The sequence below is a fragment of the Lepidochelys olivacea genome (assembly GCF_965140295.1).
Source record: "Lepidochelys olivacea isolate rLepOli2 genome assembly, chromosome: 26".
Taxonomy (NCBI): Eukaryota; Metazoa; Chordata; order Testudines; family Cheloniidae; genus Lepidochelys; species Lepidochelys olivacea.
In genome coordinates this window covers 13,383,621-13,398,506 of record NC_140436.1, presented here as the reverse complement: position 1 = coordinate 13,398,506, position 14,886 = coordinate 13,383,621, and the positions used below count along the sequence as shown (strand labels likewise).

Sequence of the window (14,886 nt, the reverse complement as noted above, 5' to 3'; positions counted from 1 at the left end):
CAGTTCAATTCCTGCTACAGAACAAGGAGCAATGGTCTCAAGTTGCAGTGGGGTAGGTCTAGGTTGGATATTAGGAAACACTATTTCACTAGGAGGTGGTGAAGCATTGGAATGGATTACCTAGGGAGGTGGTGGAATCTCCTTCCTTAGAAGTTTTTAAGGTCAGGCTTGACAAAGCCCTGGCTGGGATGATTTAGTTGGGGATTGGTCCTGCTTTGAGCAGGGGGTTGGACTAGATGACCTCCTGAAGTCCCTTCCAACCCTGAGATTCTATGATTCTATGGTACTGTCTCTGTAACGTCCCAGGGCAGAGACCCAGCACAAGGCCATGAACCACTTAAGTACCGTTTAACAGACCTAAGCCACGCATGGGCCATGTGCTCGTCCCACTGCCCAAGGGAGAATTTCACCTTATCCGGGAAGCAAATCGGTATCTAATTGTTCCGGGCTTTGAAAGGCCATAGTGGGCTCTTGCATTAAGAGGTAGTGGTGATGTGCAGTCAGTACTTTAATATGGGATTTCCTCTGAAATATACCATGACACCCCCCCACCCCCAGCTTCGTAGGTTCCAAGGCCAGAACAGACCATTCTGACCATCTAGTCTGACCTCCTGCATAGCACAGGCCAGGAGACTTCCCTAAATTAATTCCTGTTTGAACTAGAGCAGATCTTGATTGAAATGCTGCCAGTGATGGAGAATCCACCATGACCCTGGGTAAATTGTTCAAGTGGTGAATTACCCATGTGCCCCGTACTTCACTGGAGCTACACCCACGTACACCAGCAGAGGAGTTGGCTCATTGTGCACAAATGAGGATGCCCTTAAAACAGTTAATCTCACAGGAGAGGATGAATGGTCCAGGCTTAAGGCACCAGCCTATACCAAGGGAGGCTTGCATTCAATTCTCAGCTCTGCAGCAAGCATCTCTGGGCATGTCCCTTAGCCACTCTGGGTCTCAGTTCCCTGACTGTACATGGGGATCAGAGCACTGCCCTGCCCCACGGGGATGTGTGAGGATAAAGACATTTATCCGCTAATTTGGAGGTGCTCGGATACTAGGATGGGGGGTGGGGAGGGGTTGTGTTAGATAGGAGGGAGAGGGGACATTTTGCCAGATCCTGGAGTTTGAAATAATCCCTGCCACTGGGCTTTCACTCTCCATCAGCATCACTGAGAGATAATCAGGTTTCAGAGTAACAGCCGTGCTAGTCTATTCGCAAAAAGAAAAGGAGGACTTGTGGCACCTTAGAGACTAACCAATTTATTTGAGCATGAGCTTTCGTGAGCTGCTCATGCTCAAATAAATTGGTTAGTCTCTAAGGTGCCACAAGTCCTCCTTTTCTTTTTGAGAGATAATCGTGTTTGGCTCTCCAATCAAGGCAGTTTCCATAACGCTGTCTTATTCCTGCCCTTAAGCAATGCCTCTTGCGGGCACCAATGTCAAAAAGTGACGTGGGGACTTCCGATGGGGTGGGGTAATGTGATTTCGTTGGCAAAGGGAGGGGCTGCAGGAAATACGGGATGCTTGGCTAGCGTTTTGAGAAGGAGCCATCGTAAAGATGTTTACTCTCAAAAAGTACTGAATTCGGTCATGGCGTCTGGAAAATGTTTCCATTCACCGTGAGAACTGGGGCTGGGGGCTGGGGGCAGCTGCCAAGTGCAGGCAAAGCAGAGCTGGTTCTAACCCGGCCCTGGCGCTGGCATCATTTAGGGTCACCAAAGAGCTGCTCTATTTACGCCGGCTGGAGATGGCTGGAGTGCAGCGTGCCCCTCATGGGTCCCTATGCTCGGGGCTGCCTGGGGAAGGGGTAGCTTTGGAGGTGTCTCTGTTGTCTCTTTGCCAGCTTGGGAGGGAATCCACAGCTGAGGAGCTACAGCTGCTTTCTCTTTTCTCTTGCCACTCAGTGGAGCAGGGGCCTCGGAGACTCTGGGCCTTAATTTTAAACGTGAAAGCATCAAGAGTTTGGTTTTTTTGTTCTTGAGCTACAAGGGCAGGGGGGGTTGAATCAGCCTCGTAACAGGCCATGTTTGCAACCTTAACTAACCTTAACTTAACTTAACCTTAACTTGCAGCCTTTACTATCCTGGCACCTTCCTTTCCAAGGCGATTGAGTTTCAAGGGCCAGGGGTGGGGGAAACTGAGGCAGAGGAAAGTTCCCCGGGGGCCACCCGGGGTGGGGGCTTTAACCCTCCTATGGCTCAAAAACGCTTGGCCGGCTTGTCCTCAAACTTTGCAGCGGGGCCCCTCTTTCCCTGCCCCGACCCCTCCCGGTCTCTGAGCCTGAGCCCTAGCGGGGGGCTAAAGGGGGACTTGGGCCGGGCCGTGCCTGGAAACGGGAGGATCCCCGCGGAGCCCCTTGCGGCGCCGCCGGGGGCTGGCGGCGGCCGGGGCAGCGACTTGCAACCGGGCGGGTGGACCCGGCTGCTTTGCAAAGCGGCGGCTGCTTGCCTCCCTCCCTGCCCGCCCCAGCCCTTGTCTCCTCCCTCCCCGCCCCGCTCCCGGTGCCGGCCAAGGGGATGGCGCGGAGCTGCCTGACATCACACGCCGGGGATGGGGGCGCGACCACCCAGCCCCTGCCGCGGCTGCCTTCAAAAGCGGCGCAGGCGGCTGCCGGCTCGTCCCGCAGCCCCGGCAGGCGCAGGGGCCGGCGGGCTCCGGGCGAGACTTGTTGGGGAAACTTCTTGCGCCCCGGGGAGCGCAGCCGGCCAGGGAGCGCGCAGCCTGGGGGCTCCCCCGCGGAGGCGCCCGGGCCCCGATGGGGGCTTCTGAGCGCCGGGAGCCGAGGCTGCCAGCGAGCCCCGAGCGCGGGGCAGGCGGGGCGCTCCCCACCCCTCCTGGATCTGCTCTTTAGAAGCCCCCCCCGCCGCCCCCCCGGCAGCCTCATTGAGGGGGGGGTGCCCAAGCCATGGACAGCCCCGAGGGTTACTCGGTCCAAGCCACCGCGGCCATCGCCGCCATCATCACCTTCCTCATCCTCTTCACCATCTTCGGCAACGTGCTGGTGATCATCGCTGTGCTCACCAGCCGGTCCCTCCGAGCCCCCCAGAACCTCTTCCTGGTGTCCCTGGCAGCGGCCGACATCCTGGTGGCCACCCTCATCATCCCCTTTTCCCTGGCCAACGAGCTGATGGGCTACTGGCACTTCCGGAAGACCTGGTGCGAGATCTACCTGGCCTTGGACGTTCTCTTCTGCACCTCCTCCATCGTGCACCTCTGCGCCATCAGCCTGGACCGGTACTGGTCCGTCAGCCAGGCCATCGAGTACAACTCCAAGAGGACCCCCAGGAGGATCAAGTGCATCATCCTCATCGTGTGGATGATCGCAGCCTTCATCTCCCTGCCCCCCCTCATCTACAAGGGGAACAAGAAGGACAGCCAGGCCGGCAGGCCGCAGTGCAAACTCAACGAGGAGGCGTGGTACATCCTCTCCTCCAGCATTGGCTCCTTCTTCGCCCCCTGCGTCATCATGATCCTGGTCTACCTGCGGATTTACCTTATAGCCAAGCACCGGACCCAGCAAGGCTCCAGGGGCAAGAAGCCCAAGGCCAAGGAGAAGGGGACATCTAGGAAAATCACCAGCCCGACCTCTGAGACCTCTCCCCAGCAGCTGGGCGCAAGGGAACCCAATGGGCATCAGGAGCCCATTGAGGATAGTGATCAGCCAGTGACCCCTACGCTCCCTGCCCACAGGACATCTCTCCTGAGCCTGGAGGAGCAGCTGCCGCCACCTGCCACCGGCTCTTGCCCGCCGCAACCGGAGAAGAAAGAGTCTTCTGGTTCCAGCCCGGTGGAGCGCTCCCTGCACTGCAGCCTCAAGCAGCGCAATGGGCACCCCCAGAGCTCTGCCAAGGGCATGGAGACCCTGGCCACTGCCAAGGGGGAGGTGGTGCTGGTGAGGAGGGTGAAGACCCTAAGCGCCAACCCTTGGAAGAGGAAGACCCACCTCAACCGGGAGAAGAGGTTCACCTTCGTCCTCGCCGTGGTAATCGGGGTCTTTGTCCTCTGCTGGTTCCCTTTCTTCTTTCTCTATAGCCTGGGGGCCATCTGCCCAGAACTCTGCAAGGTCCCCAACAGCGTGTTCCAGTTCTTCTTCTGGATTGGCTACTGCAACAGCTCCTTGAACCCTGTGATCTACACCATCTTCAACCAGGACTTCCGCAAGGCCTTCCGCAAGATCCTCTGCAGGCAGGGGACTCAGACTGCCTGGTGAGAGAGCAGAGGGGAGGTGGGAGACTGTAGGTTGAGGTGTGGGGGTCAGGGGGTTGGAATAGTGGCAACGTTCCACTGACGCTATTTAAAACACGTCTATTTATTCATCGGCTTTTGTGTTTGCAAAGAGTGGGGATGGGCGGTGGATACAAAAGTGCATTTTAAAGACTGTTTTGGATCAGCCTTTTTATATCTCTCTCTATATATATTTTCTGCAAATGAGTTAAAACCCAGGACCATTTGCTAATGTATTTTCTACCGAGCTGGGGATCCTTTAATGTGCATGACATTCATATGGGTGGGATGAGAAAAGCTCTCTTCCCACCAACTCTGCAGAGGAAAGTGTGTGTGACCTGCCTTCCAGGTAACCACAAGAGAGTCTCCCGCCAGTCTCTCTTCCTTCTTTCCGTCTCTGTTGGTGTGGTGAGGCTCAAAAAGAAATCTGCCCCAGGCCACACTTTCTCTCTGCTCAGGAAGGCAAGGGCCAAATTTGATGTTGGTCACAGCTGCACTGCGCCCCTTTATGCCAGCTGAGTGGTGGGTCGCAAACATACTTGTATGGAGCTCATGTGATTATGGAGGTTTAATGCAGTGAAGGTTTCAGTCTGCCTGGGCCAGATTCTGCTCTCGGCTTCACTGGGGTAATTCTTGCTAAAACACAGGGCCAGGGTTCATACTGGGACCCTCCCATGGAACCTTTCTCTGATGGAGCTGGGATCTAACTCAGACATGTCTCTCCCATTTAGCAGCATGGGTTTGGTGGGTTGGTTGTGACCCCCAGATTGAGAACCCATGCCCTAGGATTTCTGGGTGACAGTTCCTACTGTGTGGGCCCTAGTGTGGACAAGGCTCCCATGACAGCCTGTGCTTTTAACACCATGTCAGCATGACCTCCCCTGAGAATGGGGTTAAAAGGCCAGTGGTGGCCTTGTCTACACCAGGGCTCCCACTGGTGGAGCCGCTAGCGGGGTGGGGGAGACTTGGGGAGGGACAAGATGGTATGGACACAAGGGGTTTTTTTGGATTGACACACTTGGGACTGAGAGGAGGGTTTGGGCATGAGGATTTTCCTTCCTTTGGTTCCTTTTTTCTTACGAAAAGAAGAATTCTTTCTTTTTTTCTTCTTTTTTTTTTGCTTAGCCCATACAATGTATGTCCCTCTTCTCTGAATCTACCCGAGTCTGTGTCACTTTTCTGTGGAATTCAGAACAAAGCATGTGGTCAAAGTCGCTCACAGATCCTGGAAACAAACAGAATCTGCTCCATTCTGCAGGATGCCGAGTCTTCTAGGACTCTATTTTGCTTGATAGCTTCTGACATTACCTCTGGGATCTGTAGCTCCTTCAGCAGTTTGTCTCTCCGATGTTTGTCCCCTCCTCCCCAAACGCATACAGTATCTGTTTGCAAGGAACAAAGCTCTCCAAAGCAAATAGTATCCGTTTGCAAGGAACAAAAGCATTAAATCAAAGCATCTATGGTATGAATGCAAGTGGGAAAGAGAAGGTGGTTAATCAAGGATGTGTTAGTAGCCGTGATACAGTGTTTCTAAGCCTGAATCGTTCTTTTAAAAATGACACAATAGCCTAATTTTGCACATCAGAACGGGAGCTGTGAGCGGGAGACATCTGTCTGGTTCTCACTCCTTGGCCGTTGTGGGATCTTTGTGTTATTTCCCCCTTACACCTTTGTTTAATAAGATCATACCACCCTCTCACAGCAAGGATGGGATCTCCTTTCCTGGATCTCTATGTCACCCATACAAACTCTGGGTACAAAGTCAGCTGCCTGGAACTCTGCAAAAGTGGGATCCAGAACCAGTAAGAGTTGACACTTTTTAAATCCGCAGAACTCTAAGCACTTTACAAGCCTGAGTAAGTAACAATGATCCTCATTTTTCAGGGGGCAAAGCTGATTCCCAGGGGCGGAAGTAACTTGCCTATGGTTCAGACATCAAGTGGGTGTCAGAGGTGAGAAAAGAATGCAAGTGTCCTGACTCCCAGTCCTGTGCCCTGGGAAAAGAACCCAGGACTCCTGACTCCCAGTCTGGTGCTCTTTCAGTGTGGACCGTTCTGGCTCCAATTGGTTATTGAAATTAAGATTAGTCAGTGCTGATTTTAAAGTATCGTGTTACCACTTATGGACTCCACATCCAAATGCAGCTTCCCGTCCTTTCCAAGCAGTCTGCGGAGAGAGGAAAAATAACAGGGGTGGATTTTTGCCCCTGAGCCCGTAAAGGGAAGAGAGTGGAGGAGAACATATAACATCCGGTGGAAGCGAGGAGCAGGTTTGCTGTCTCCGAACCTGTCACCTGCAGGGGAGGTGGGATGTCTCATGCCACTTGGGCTTCCTGTGTTTTGCCTCTGGCTGCGTGTGGCATTGCAACATGGGGTGGGTCATGATGGGAGCGGGCTCTGTTTGGAGCTTCTGTTAATCTCTGTGCCCCATAACCATATCCCCTGTGAGCAGCAGGAGTTGTGTTTTTTCCCACTGTTGTGTGTGCGGAATGATGTTGATGAAAAGTCTTGAGATATTTTAACAATAAAAGATATTTTGTAATAAGCGAGTGTGTGCACTGCCATAATAATGCTTAGCACTCTCCAACCATTGACTGTTTAGCGATGATGGCGAAAGGGGGCACGGGGCATAATTAGGTATCATGAGCCCCATTCTGCCACTGGGGAAACTGAGTCACAAAGAGACAGTGTGACTTGCCCAAGGTCCCCCAGTGAGTCAGCAGCAGAGGTGGGGATAAATTCATAGATTCATAGGGTCAGGAGGAGGGATGATTATGATCAGCCACTCTGATCTCCCTCATAGCCCAGGCCAGATGCTCTCGCCCAGGGCTGCCTGTATTGAGCCCCATGACTTGTGATTGAACTACGGCAGATATTTTAGAACAGTCCTGGCTTCCAGCCCTGGGCACAGTTCCATGCTGCTTCTCAAAACCAGACACATTGTGGAGGCTAGGACACAGGCCTTTAAGGATGTGCAGTTAAGGGGGTGAAATCCTGACCCTGTTTTGCCCTTGACTTCACCCTCTCAGCTGGGGCATTCGAGCCTAGGTCAGCTTGAGGGACGTGGCAGGGGCTTCACGGGCTGCCAGGACTCTACCCTTCGCATCAGTGCCATCTAGGGCCATCAACAGGGGGCTCAGTGATAGGCCTACAGGAGGAACCGGTGGGGATTCTAGCTCCCCACCACCCTTGCCAGCACTGGGGAGTTCACACGCTTTCCCCGGGCTTGGCAGGAGAGGGTCTGGCTAGATCCCAGATGGGAGAGGGGCTCTGTGGTCATGTGTTCTGTGCTGGCAGCAGGGAGATCCAGTCCTGCCCCCTAGCAGTGCATTCTGGAGCCTTCAGGCAGAGCTGGTGACTCACTTTCTCTGCTCTGGCAACCGGAGCTGGGAAGGAAACAATTCTCCAGCAAATCCTACCCTTGGGGCCGCAGGACTGGAGCAAGAGGCCAAGTGAACCTCTTAGCCAGAGCTGGGCTTGGATCTCTCTTGGCGGGGGGGTCTCCTCGGAGGGCCGCATTTTCCTGCGCTCCTAAGAGTGACCCAAACTCTCCCCTGCACCCCTAACACCCCTGCAAATCTAAAGCGCCTCCATAGAAATCAGCTGAGGGACAGGGGTGTCAAATTGGAGCTGTGAGCACAGAAGCAACCCTGGGTTCTTTTTAAATAAAAGTAGAAGTCAAATTAACTCAAACGACATCTCTAGTGAACCTACTCTGTTCCTAATCCAGCTACATACAGTCTAGAAATGCTCCTGAGTTCCCACCATAAATGATTCGGAGGCTCCGGGTCAGTGATTGGCTATAAACCCCAAGCCTTCCCCCCTTGCACCACGCGTGTGAGCCTTTTCCCGGGGCTGGTTTATTTATTGAAAGTCTCCACCAACACATTTTGGCTGCTTGATAAACGACTCTGCGACCCAACAAGGGAAGCGGGCGGCAGGGCCGGACGAGAAGAATGTTCACGGCAAGGAAGAGAACAAAATGTTTTTTGGAAGGTCAAGATAAAGTTATTTATGGCATCGCATGGAAAAAATAAAAAATAAAAAAAAATCCCCTCCAAGGAGCCACCTGGCCCATGTCTCAGCCCTTGGTCCTGCACACAGACCCATAGACTACAGGATCAGAACCTAATGCCACGTACGCCTGACCTAGTTGTAGTAGGACCCAGAGGCTCCAGCCTGGTTAGCCCCTCTATGTGCTGTGTTCACAGAGACTGGAAGATAGCCCCTGCCCGGAAGAGCTTCCAGTCTAAACTGGATGGAGGGGAAATGCCAGGGGAGGAGAAATGCCACCACAGAGAAGTGGAGTGATTTGCCCGAGATCAGTGGCACAGCCTGGAACAAATCTGATGCCCTAAGTCCCTATGCATTAGCCGGCACTGCCTCCCGTCCCTATGTCCTGTGCGTGCCCCTTTGCTGCTGAAGTCATTGCTGGTCCGGTTCTGAATGCGGCCATATTGTGTTTTATGGTGGTGGGACACAGGGTATGTCTAACAACAGCATGTTTCCCGGCACAGGGAGACAGCGCCGTGCTAGCAGCGTGGCCATGGTGTCACGGGCTAGTTGTCTAAGTACGTGCCCAGGGGGTCACGCGGTGTGTACTGGGGCGGGCAGCCCACACCACAGCCCGGGCCGCTGGAGCCACACTATTTTCACGGTGCTAGGCTGAGCAGAGCGAGCGCGTATTTGTCTTCCGCGCTCCCAGCCGCTGTGAAGACGTCCTCACTGACAAGGTAACAGACCGTGAGTGGGCCTGTGCGGTCGTCATTGTGCCTCCCATCCTGCTCCGGGTGCCTTCTGCACCTTCTATCACCCAGCTATTGAATAGTCCCTGGTCCTCATCCACCGAGCACCCTCGGCTGCCCGCTCCTGCCTTCCACAGGCTCCGGACTTGGACCATCGCGAGCCCTCTAGCTCTCCTGCGTCCAGCCCTCCCTTCTCTTTGGCTCTCGCCACACTGTCCCTGGCTGGTACTTTCCTCCTGGGTCCTGGAGTCTTATTTATCCTGGGCCTGATTTTCCTCTAATTTAAATAGCAAATTAGAATTAGCTCCAGTAAAGTCAATGGAGCTTCACTCGATGCATAGCCTCTGCATGCTGTCAAGGCTTGCGCTATGGTTGTCATGTAATAACTAGATCTGGACAGGAGAGAGAGATCAATCCCAGAATAGCCAGGTTCACGGCAGGGACTTGAACCTGGGACTCCCGCTGGTCTCCTGCCGCAACCCCTGGGCTATGGAATCAGTTGCTCTCTGCCCCAATGACTATGTAATTATTTATACAAAGAGGAACAGCTCCAAAGGGAGAGATTCGCAGCCCAAATAGTTTGGGAGCCAGGGCTCACACCAGGGTCTCCCCCGTTCCCACCTGAATGCCACAACCTGTGTGCTGTTCTGGGGGATGGGAACGAAAAACCCTTAGGTCCACAAATTCCTGACCACCCATCGAGATGGCCTTACCGGAGGTCAAATTCGCCCAGAGCCTGTCACATGCACATACATCATCACCAGGACAGGGCGCAAGTTTTTTAGATGAAAACTGCCTTTGGGGACGATGTGCAACATGTTGGTACAGTTTGGAATTTTCCAGTTTTTGCTACTCGCGGAGGGGCCTGGGGTTTTTCATTTTTCCTTTCCCCAAGGTCAAAAGAGGGAAAGTGTGGGAAAATCCCAAAATGTTCCCACTTGGTTCAAGCGGAAACAGACCATTTCGTTCCCAACGGTGCCAACGCGCCATCGGAAGGCGTTTCCTTGCGTTTGAAACCCTTTCCAGTTTGCTCTAATGAGGATGTGAACTCCATCCCCTGGCATGCAACATTGCCCTGGGAGAATTCAGTGCTTGGAAAGACGCCAGCTAGTTGGATGACTGGGATTAGTGGGCGGAGCCCAGGAAAGCCACCGAAGGCCCTGCCCACTCAGGTGCGGGGGTGGCCGCTCCACCTGGCAATTAGCCTAGCAAAAACTGACCCAGCTGGGATGGGGCGAAGGTCACAGAGTCAACCCAAAGGATACTCTGCAAATGACAGCTCTGCAGACTGACACCCATCCCGTCGCCTGCTCTAGGGAGCTGGTCCCAGCTGCAGCTTTCCTAGGAGGGGCCCCGGCACAGAGGAGTTAACTCCTGGAGCCTGGCAGGCAGAACGCTCCTTCAGCAGGGAGGCGCCCTGGGAATTGCTGCTCCCAGCCTCCAGCAGCTTCCCACACACTTTGCAGGGTTTGCTCCGTTTTCCAGAGCAGGCAGAGCCGGATTCCCACAGACCTGAGTTGAGCCTCCGAAGCACCGGCGCGGCCCTGCCTCTCTCCCCTCGCCGTCGGCGCCGGGATGCCGCTGTTATTTGCAGACGTTATTAAGGGCTTCCCGATAACCAGGCCTCCGATGACTGGGAGATGGAGATTTAAGTGTCTGCAGTTCCCTCTCCATTTGCACCTCCTTCTCCCCTTCTCCGTCTCCCTCTCTTCATCGGTGTCTCTTGACTCCCACTTTCCCCCTCTCTTGCATGTCTTTGTCTCTCTTTCTCCCCCCGGGACCACGCACTCGGCTCCTAGACCCATAGCCTCCTATTCCAGGCCAGGGATCCAGCCCCTGGGAACTGATGCTTGGGGCCAGGGACTCTGGGTCAGGGTGACACTAATCAGCTGGAGGGTGTTTCAGAGGAAAGAAAACAAGTGACCCAGGTGACCCAAGGGGGTAAGGGACACGGCTGCCATCGGCCCTGGCCTCTTACCCACCTGGTAGTCTCTCTGCAGACAGTCTCTGCATCTATCCTTTCTCCCATGATCCTCTCCCCTTGCGAAAGGCCTGGGGTGACCCCAGGCACTGGGGACCCAGAGGTGGGTAAGTGCATTAGAGGAAGTCATGGTTTATGCCCAGTGCTGTTTCCAGGGTGGCCGTGTCACACTGGGGAGCGTCAGTCCCCATGGTTCTCTGGCAGGGGAAGAAGGGGGAGGCTGAGTCCCATGGGGCCTGGGGAAACTTCAGTTCCTTCTGCAGGATTCCAGGCCAATGTTCCTTCCCGCTGAGTGAGCCCAGCCCTAGGGATCGCAAATCCATCTAGTCCTGTCTCTAACAGTGCCCAGTACCAGCTGCTTCAGAGGAAGGTACAAGAGCCCCTGCACTGATGGGACAACCGGCCCCCCGGGGAAGATTCTTCCTGACCCTCTATTAGTTAGAGGTTGGCTCATGCCCTGAAGCATGAAAATTTATTTCTTCTATAGTTTTGCTTGTGAATTGTGGCTTGGTAGGCCACAATCTATGGATCCGGGTAGATAGTAACCTGGAATCGGATGGTTCCCTGTTTGTCTGATCCATGGTGAAGGGGACCTTCCCCTGCTTTGTTCTTTCCCTTTATGGCTTGATTGGTGCTCAGCTGGGAGGCAATGGACCAGAGCTCCTTAAGCGAGGCCCCTTAAGCTCGAGCCAACAGTGAGGTTCTGATCTGAAGCCAACGAGAATCTTCCATTGACTGGGGCACAGGGCAAATAATCACAGACCCCTGTGACATTTATTGATCTTGTCCACACAGCACTGGTTAGACTCCCAAATCCCCGTCCTAGCAGTCATAACACCTGGGCCTGGCGCTTCTCCTCTAGTTGATCCAAAGTCCTACTCAGGGATCTGGATGGTGGCTTTAGCAGAGGAGACATGTCCAGGCAGGACCTGCTAGAAACACAAAGGGAAGGAGATTAAGGGGAAACAGCTCCAACAGGACTCAACTTCCTTGTGGGGAAAACAAAATGACGGAGTTGGAGGTGGCACTGGGCCGCTGGATCCGAACTCTTTTCTCCAGCCTGGCCCTCCTCCTGGTAGAGTTTGTCTAGTAGGCTGAAGGCCCGTTATCCCCGCCTGCACCGGCGGACAGCCTGCTGCTAAGACACTCTGGGCAGCGTGAGGGACAGCCTGTCGAGGGACACTGCCAGCTGGAAGGTCAGAGCTCAGGGAGCAAAAGGATTCCAGAGACCCTGAGAAAAATCTCCTAGTGCTAACATCTGGCAGGGAGCAGATGGTCTGGATGTGAGAGATGCAGCTTCATGTTTGGGGCGGGGACCCTACGTGGCTTGGCGAGCAACAGCAGAGCTGTGAGGGGCCTGAGCGGAGCTAGTATATCTAACTTTGCAGTTATTGGCTCCTAGCTGGTATGTCTACACTTTCTTTCTTTCTTTCTTTCTTTCTAGTAGTGCTGGTCAGGAAAAAAATTTCAGTCGAAGAGTTTTGCATCCAGAAAATGCAGTTTCATCGCGTGTGAATTTCGACAAAAATTTTTTTATGGCAAAGCGACTTTCTCGCCTCGTTTTGACAACGTCAAAATAGTTCCTTTCGACTTTATCATTTTGATTCATGTTATTTAGTCTTTTCTGCCATATTAAAATATGAATTTTACTACCGTAGCATATGTAGCACATATTGGCTGTGATCTTACATTTATAATGTTTTATACGAAATACGTTTCCATAGTATGAAAACAACATGAGTCTGTGGATACAAATCATATTTTTTCCCGAATTTCTGTTCCATGAGAAAGTATGAGTTTTTGTTCCAAATCGGAACTGAAACGAATTTCAAAATGGCCAAATTCCCCGTGGGATGGGAATCCCCTTTTTGCCCGGCTCTACTTCCATGTTGTTGATCATTTTAAAGGCTCGCCATCTTTGAATGTACGTGATGGTCTGCAATGGCTCCAGGTCAGTCAACTCCCATCAGAGACCCGGGGCCTGCTTTGCAGAGGGCCTGAGTGCTAACCCCCCTTTAAGTGGAGATGTTGACGCTCAGCTTTCCTGAAACTCAGTCCCATGGTTGATCAGGGACCAATGATACTCCTGGGAAGTTGTGAGGGTGCAGCACCTCGGGGAAATTAGGTGCCTGACTGTAGCCCTTCGCTTTTGCCAAGTTTGGCCTATGTTTTTAAGCTGCCCCCAGTGCGCAATGACCAAAGACAGTAGCCTTGGTCTCCGGTTCCTAGGTTGCTGGCTTCCACAGCACAAGTGGCAGGATTTGGCCCCTTTGGGGCAGCCCCAGAGCAAAACTGGGTGACTGGGCAACAAAATGGCAGATAAAATTCAATATTGATAAATACAAAGTCATGCACATTGGAAAACATAATCCCAACTATACATATCAAATCATAGAATATCAGGGTTGGAAGGGACCTCAGGAGGTCATCTAGTCCAACGCCCTGCTCAAAGCAGGACCAATCCCCAATTTTTACCCCATATCCCTAAATGACCTCCTCAAGGATTGAACTTACAACCCGGGGTTTAGCAGGCCAAAGCTCAAACCACTGAGCTATCCCTCCCCCATGATGAGGTTTAGATTAGCTGTTACCATTCAAGAAAGAGATCTTGGAGTCACTGTGGATAGTTCTCTGAAAACATCCACTCAGTGTGCAGTGGCCGTTAAAAAAGCAAACAGAATGTTGGGAATCATTGAGAAAGGGATAGATAAGAAGACAGAAAATATCATATTGCCTCTCTATAAAGCCATGGTACGCCCACATCTGGAATACTGTGTGCAGGTTGGTCACCCCCTCTCAAAGGAGATATATTGGACTTGGAAAAGGCTCAGAAAAGGGCAACAAAAATGATTAGGGGTATGGAACAGCTGCCATATGAGAAGAGATTAATAAGACAGGGACTTTTCAGCTTGGGAAAGAGACAACTAAGGGGGAATTGATAGAGGTCTATAAAATCATGACTGGTGTGGAGAAAGTAAATAAGGAAGTGTTATTTACTCCTTCTCATAACACAGGAACTAGGGGGTCACCAAATGAAATTAATAGGCAGCAGGTTTAAAACAAACAAAAGGAAGTATTTTTTCACACAACGCACAGTCAACCTGTGGAACTCCTTGCCAGAGGGTGTTGTGAAGGCCAAGACATTAACAGGGTTCAAAAAAAGAACTAGATAAGTTTATGGCGGATAGGTCCATCAATGGCTATTAGCCAGGATGGGCAGGGATGGTGTCCCTAGCCTCTGTTTGCCAGAAGCTGGGAATGGGCGACAGGGGATGGATCACTTGAGCAGGGGGTTGGACTAGATGACCTCCTGAGGTCCCTTCCAACCCTGATATTCTATGATTCTATGATTTCCTGTTCTGTTCATTCCCTCTGGGTCACCTGACATTGGCCACTGTGGGCAGACAGGACACTGGGCTAGATGGAGCTTTGGTCTGACCCAGTAGGGCCGCTCTTATAGAGCACCACCGAGGGTCCTTTCAGGACAGACTTTTCTGGGCAGTGCAGGGAACTCACGCTTTGCTGCTGCCAGGGCTGCACCCGATAACAGGTGGACTCCGCTCTCGAGGGCTGTCAATACAGCAACTTTCACCAGCGTTAAAGTTGATCAGATGTAGTATTTCAGAGTGTCCCTAACTCAGCGTCAGCGTTCCCGGGCACTGATTTAAGGAGGCTCTGAAGTACTCGCTGATCATCTCACGTGGATGAACACAGCCCCGGGAAGGGGCCAGCTCCCCAGCTGGTACACCCAACCATTGACTCTGCTGATTTACACCTCTGAGGATCTGGCCCCATGGACTCCAGTGGTGCTGCCATTTACACCATTTACTCCCATTTACACCAGCTAGACACAGAGGTGAAAGTAAGCCGGTATGATACGGCGTACCGATAAGAGCTGGTACACAGCCAACTGTACCAGCAGGGCCGCTGTTGG

General features: G+C 52.8%; 2 protein-coding genes across 2 annotated transcripts in view; both read left to right on the top strand.

Moving 5' to 3' along the window:
• Positions 1–14,886, top strand: part of LOC311513263 (glycerol-3-phosphate acyltransferase 2, mitochondrial-like) — a 174,957-nt gene that overhangs the window by 11,231 nt on the left and 148,840 nt on the right. The gene's annotated exons all lie outside the window — the stretch shown is intronic.
• ADRA2B (adrenoceptor alpha 2B) lies at positions 2,561–6,751 on the top strand. The gene is made up of 2 exons (XM_084614925.1): positions 2,561–4,209; positions 6,112–6,751. Exons 1-2 carry the CDS (start codon positions 2,909–2,911, stop codon positions 6,122–6,124), a joined length of 1,314 nt encoding a protein of 437 aa, XP_084471051.1. The 5' UTR covers positions 2,561–2,908; the 3' UTR covers positions 6,125–6,751.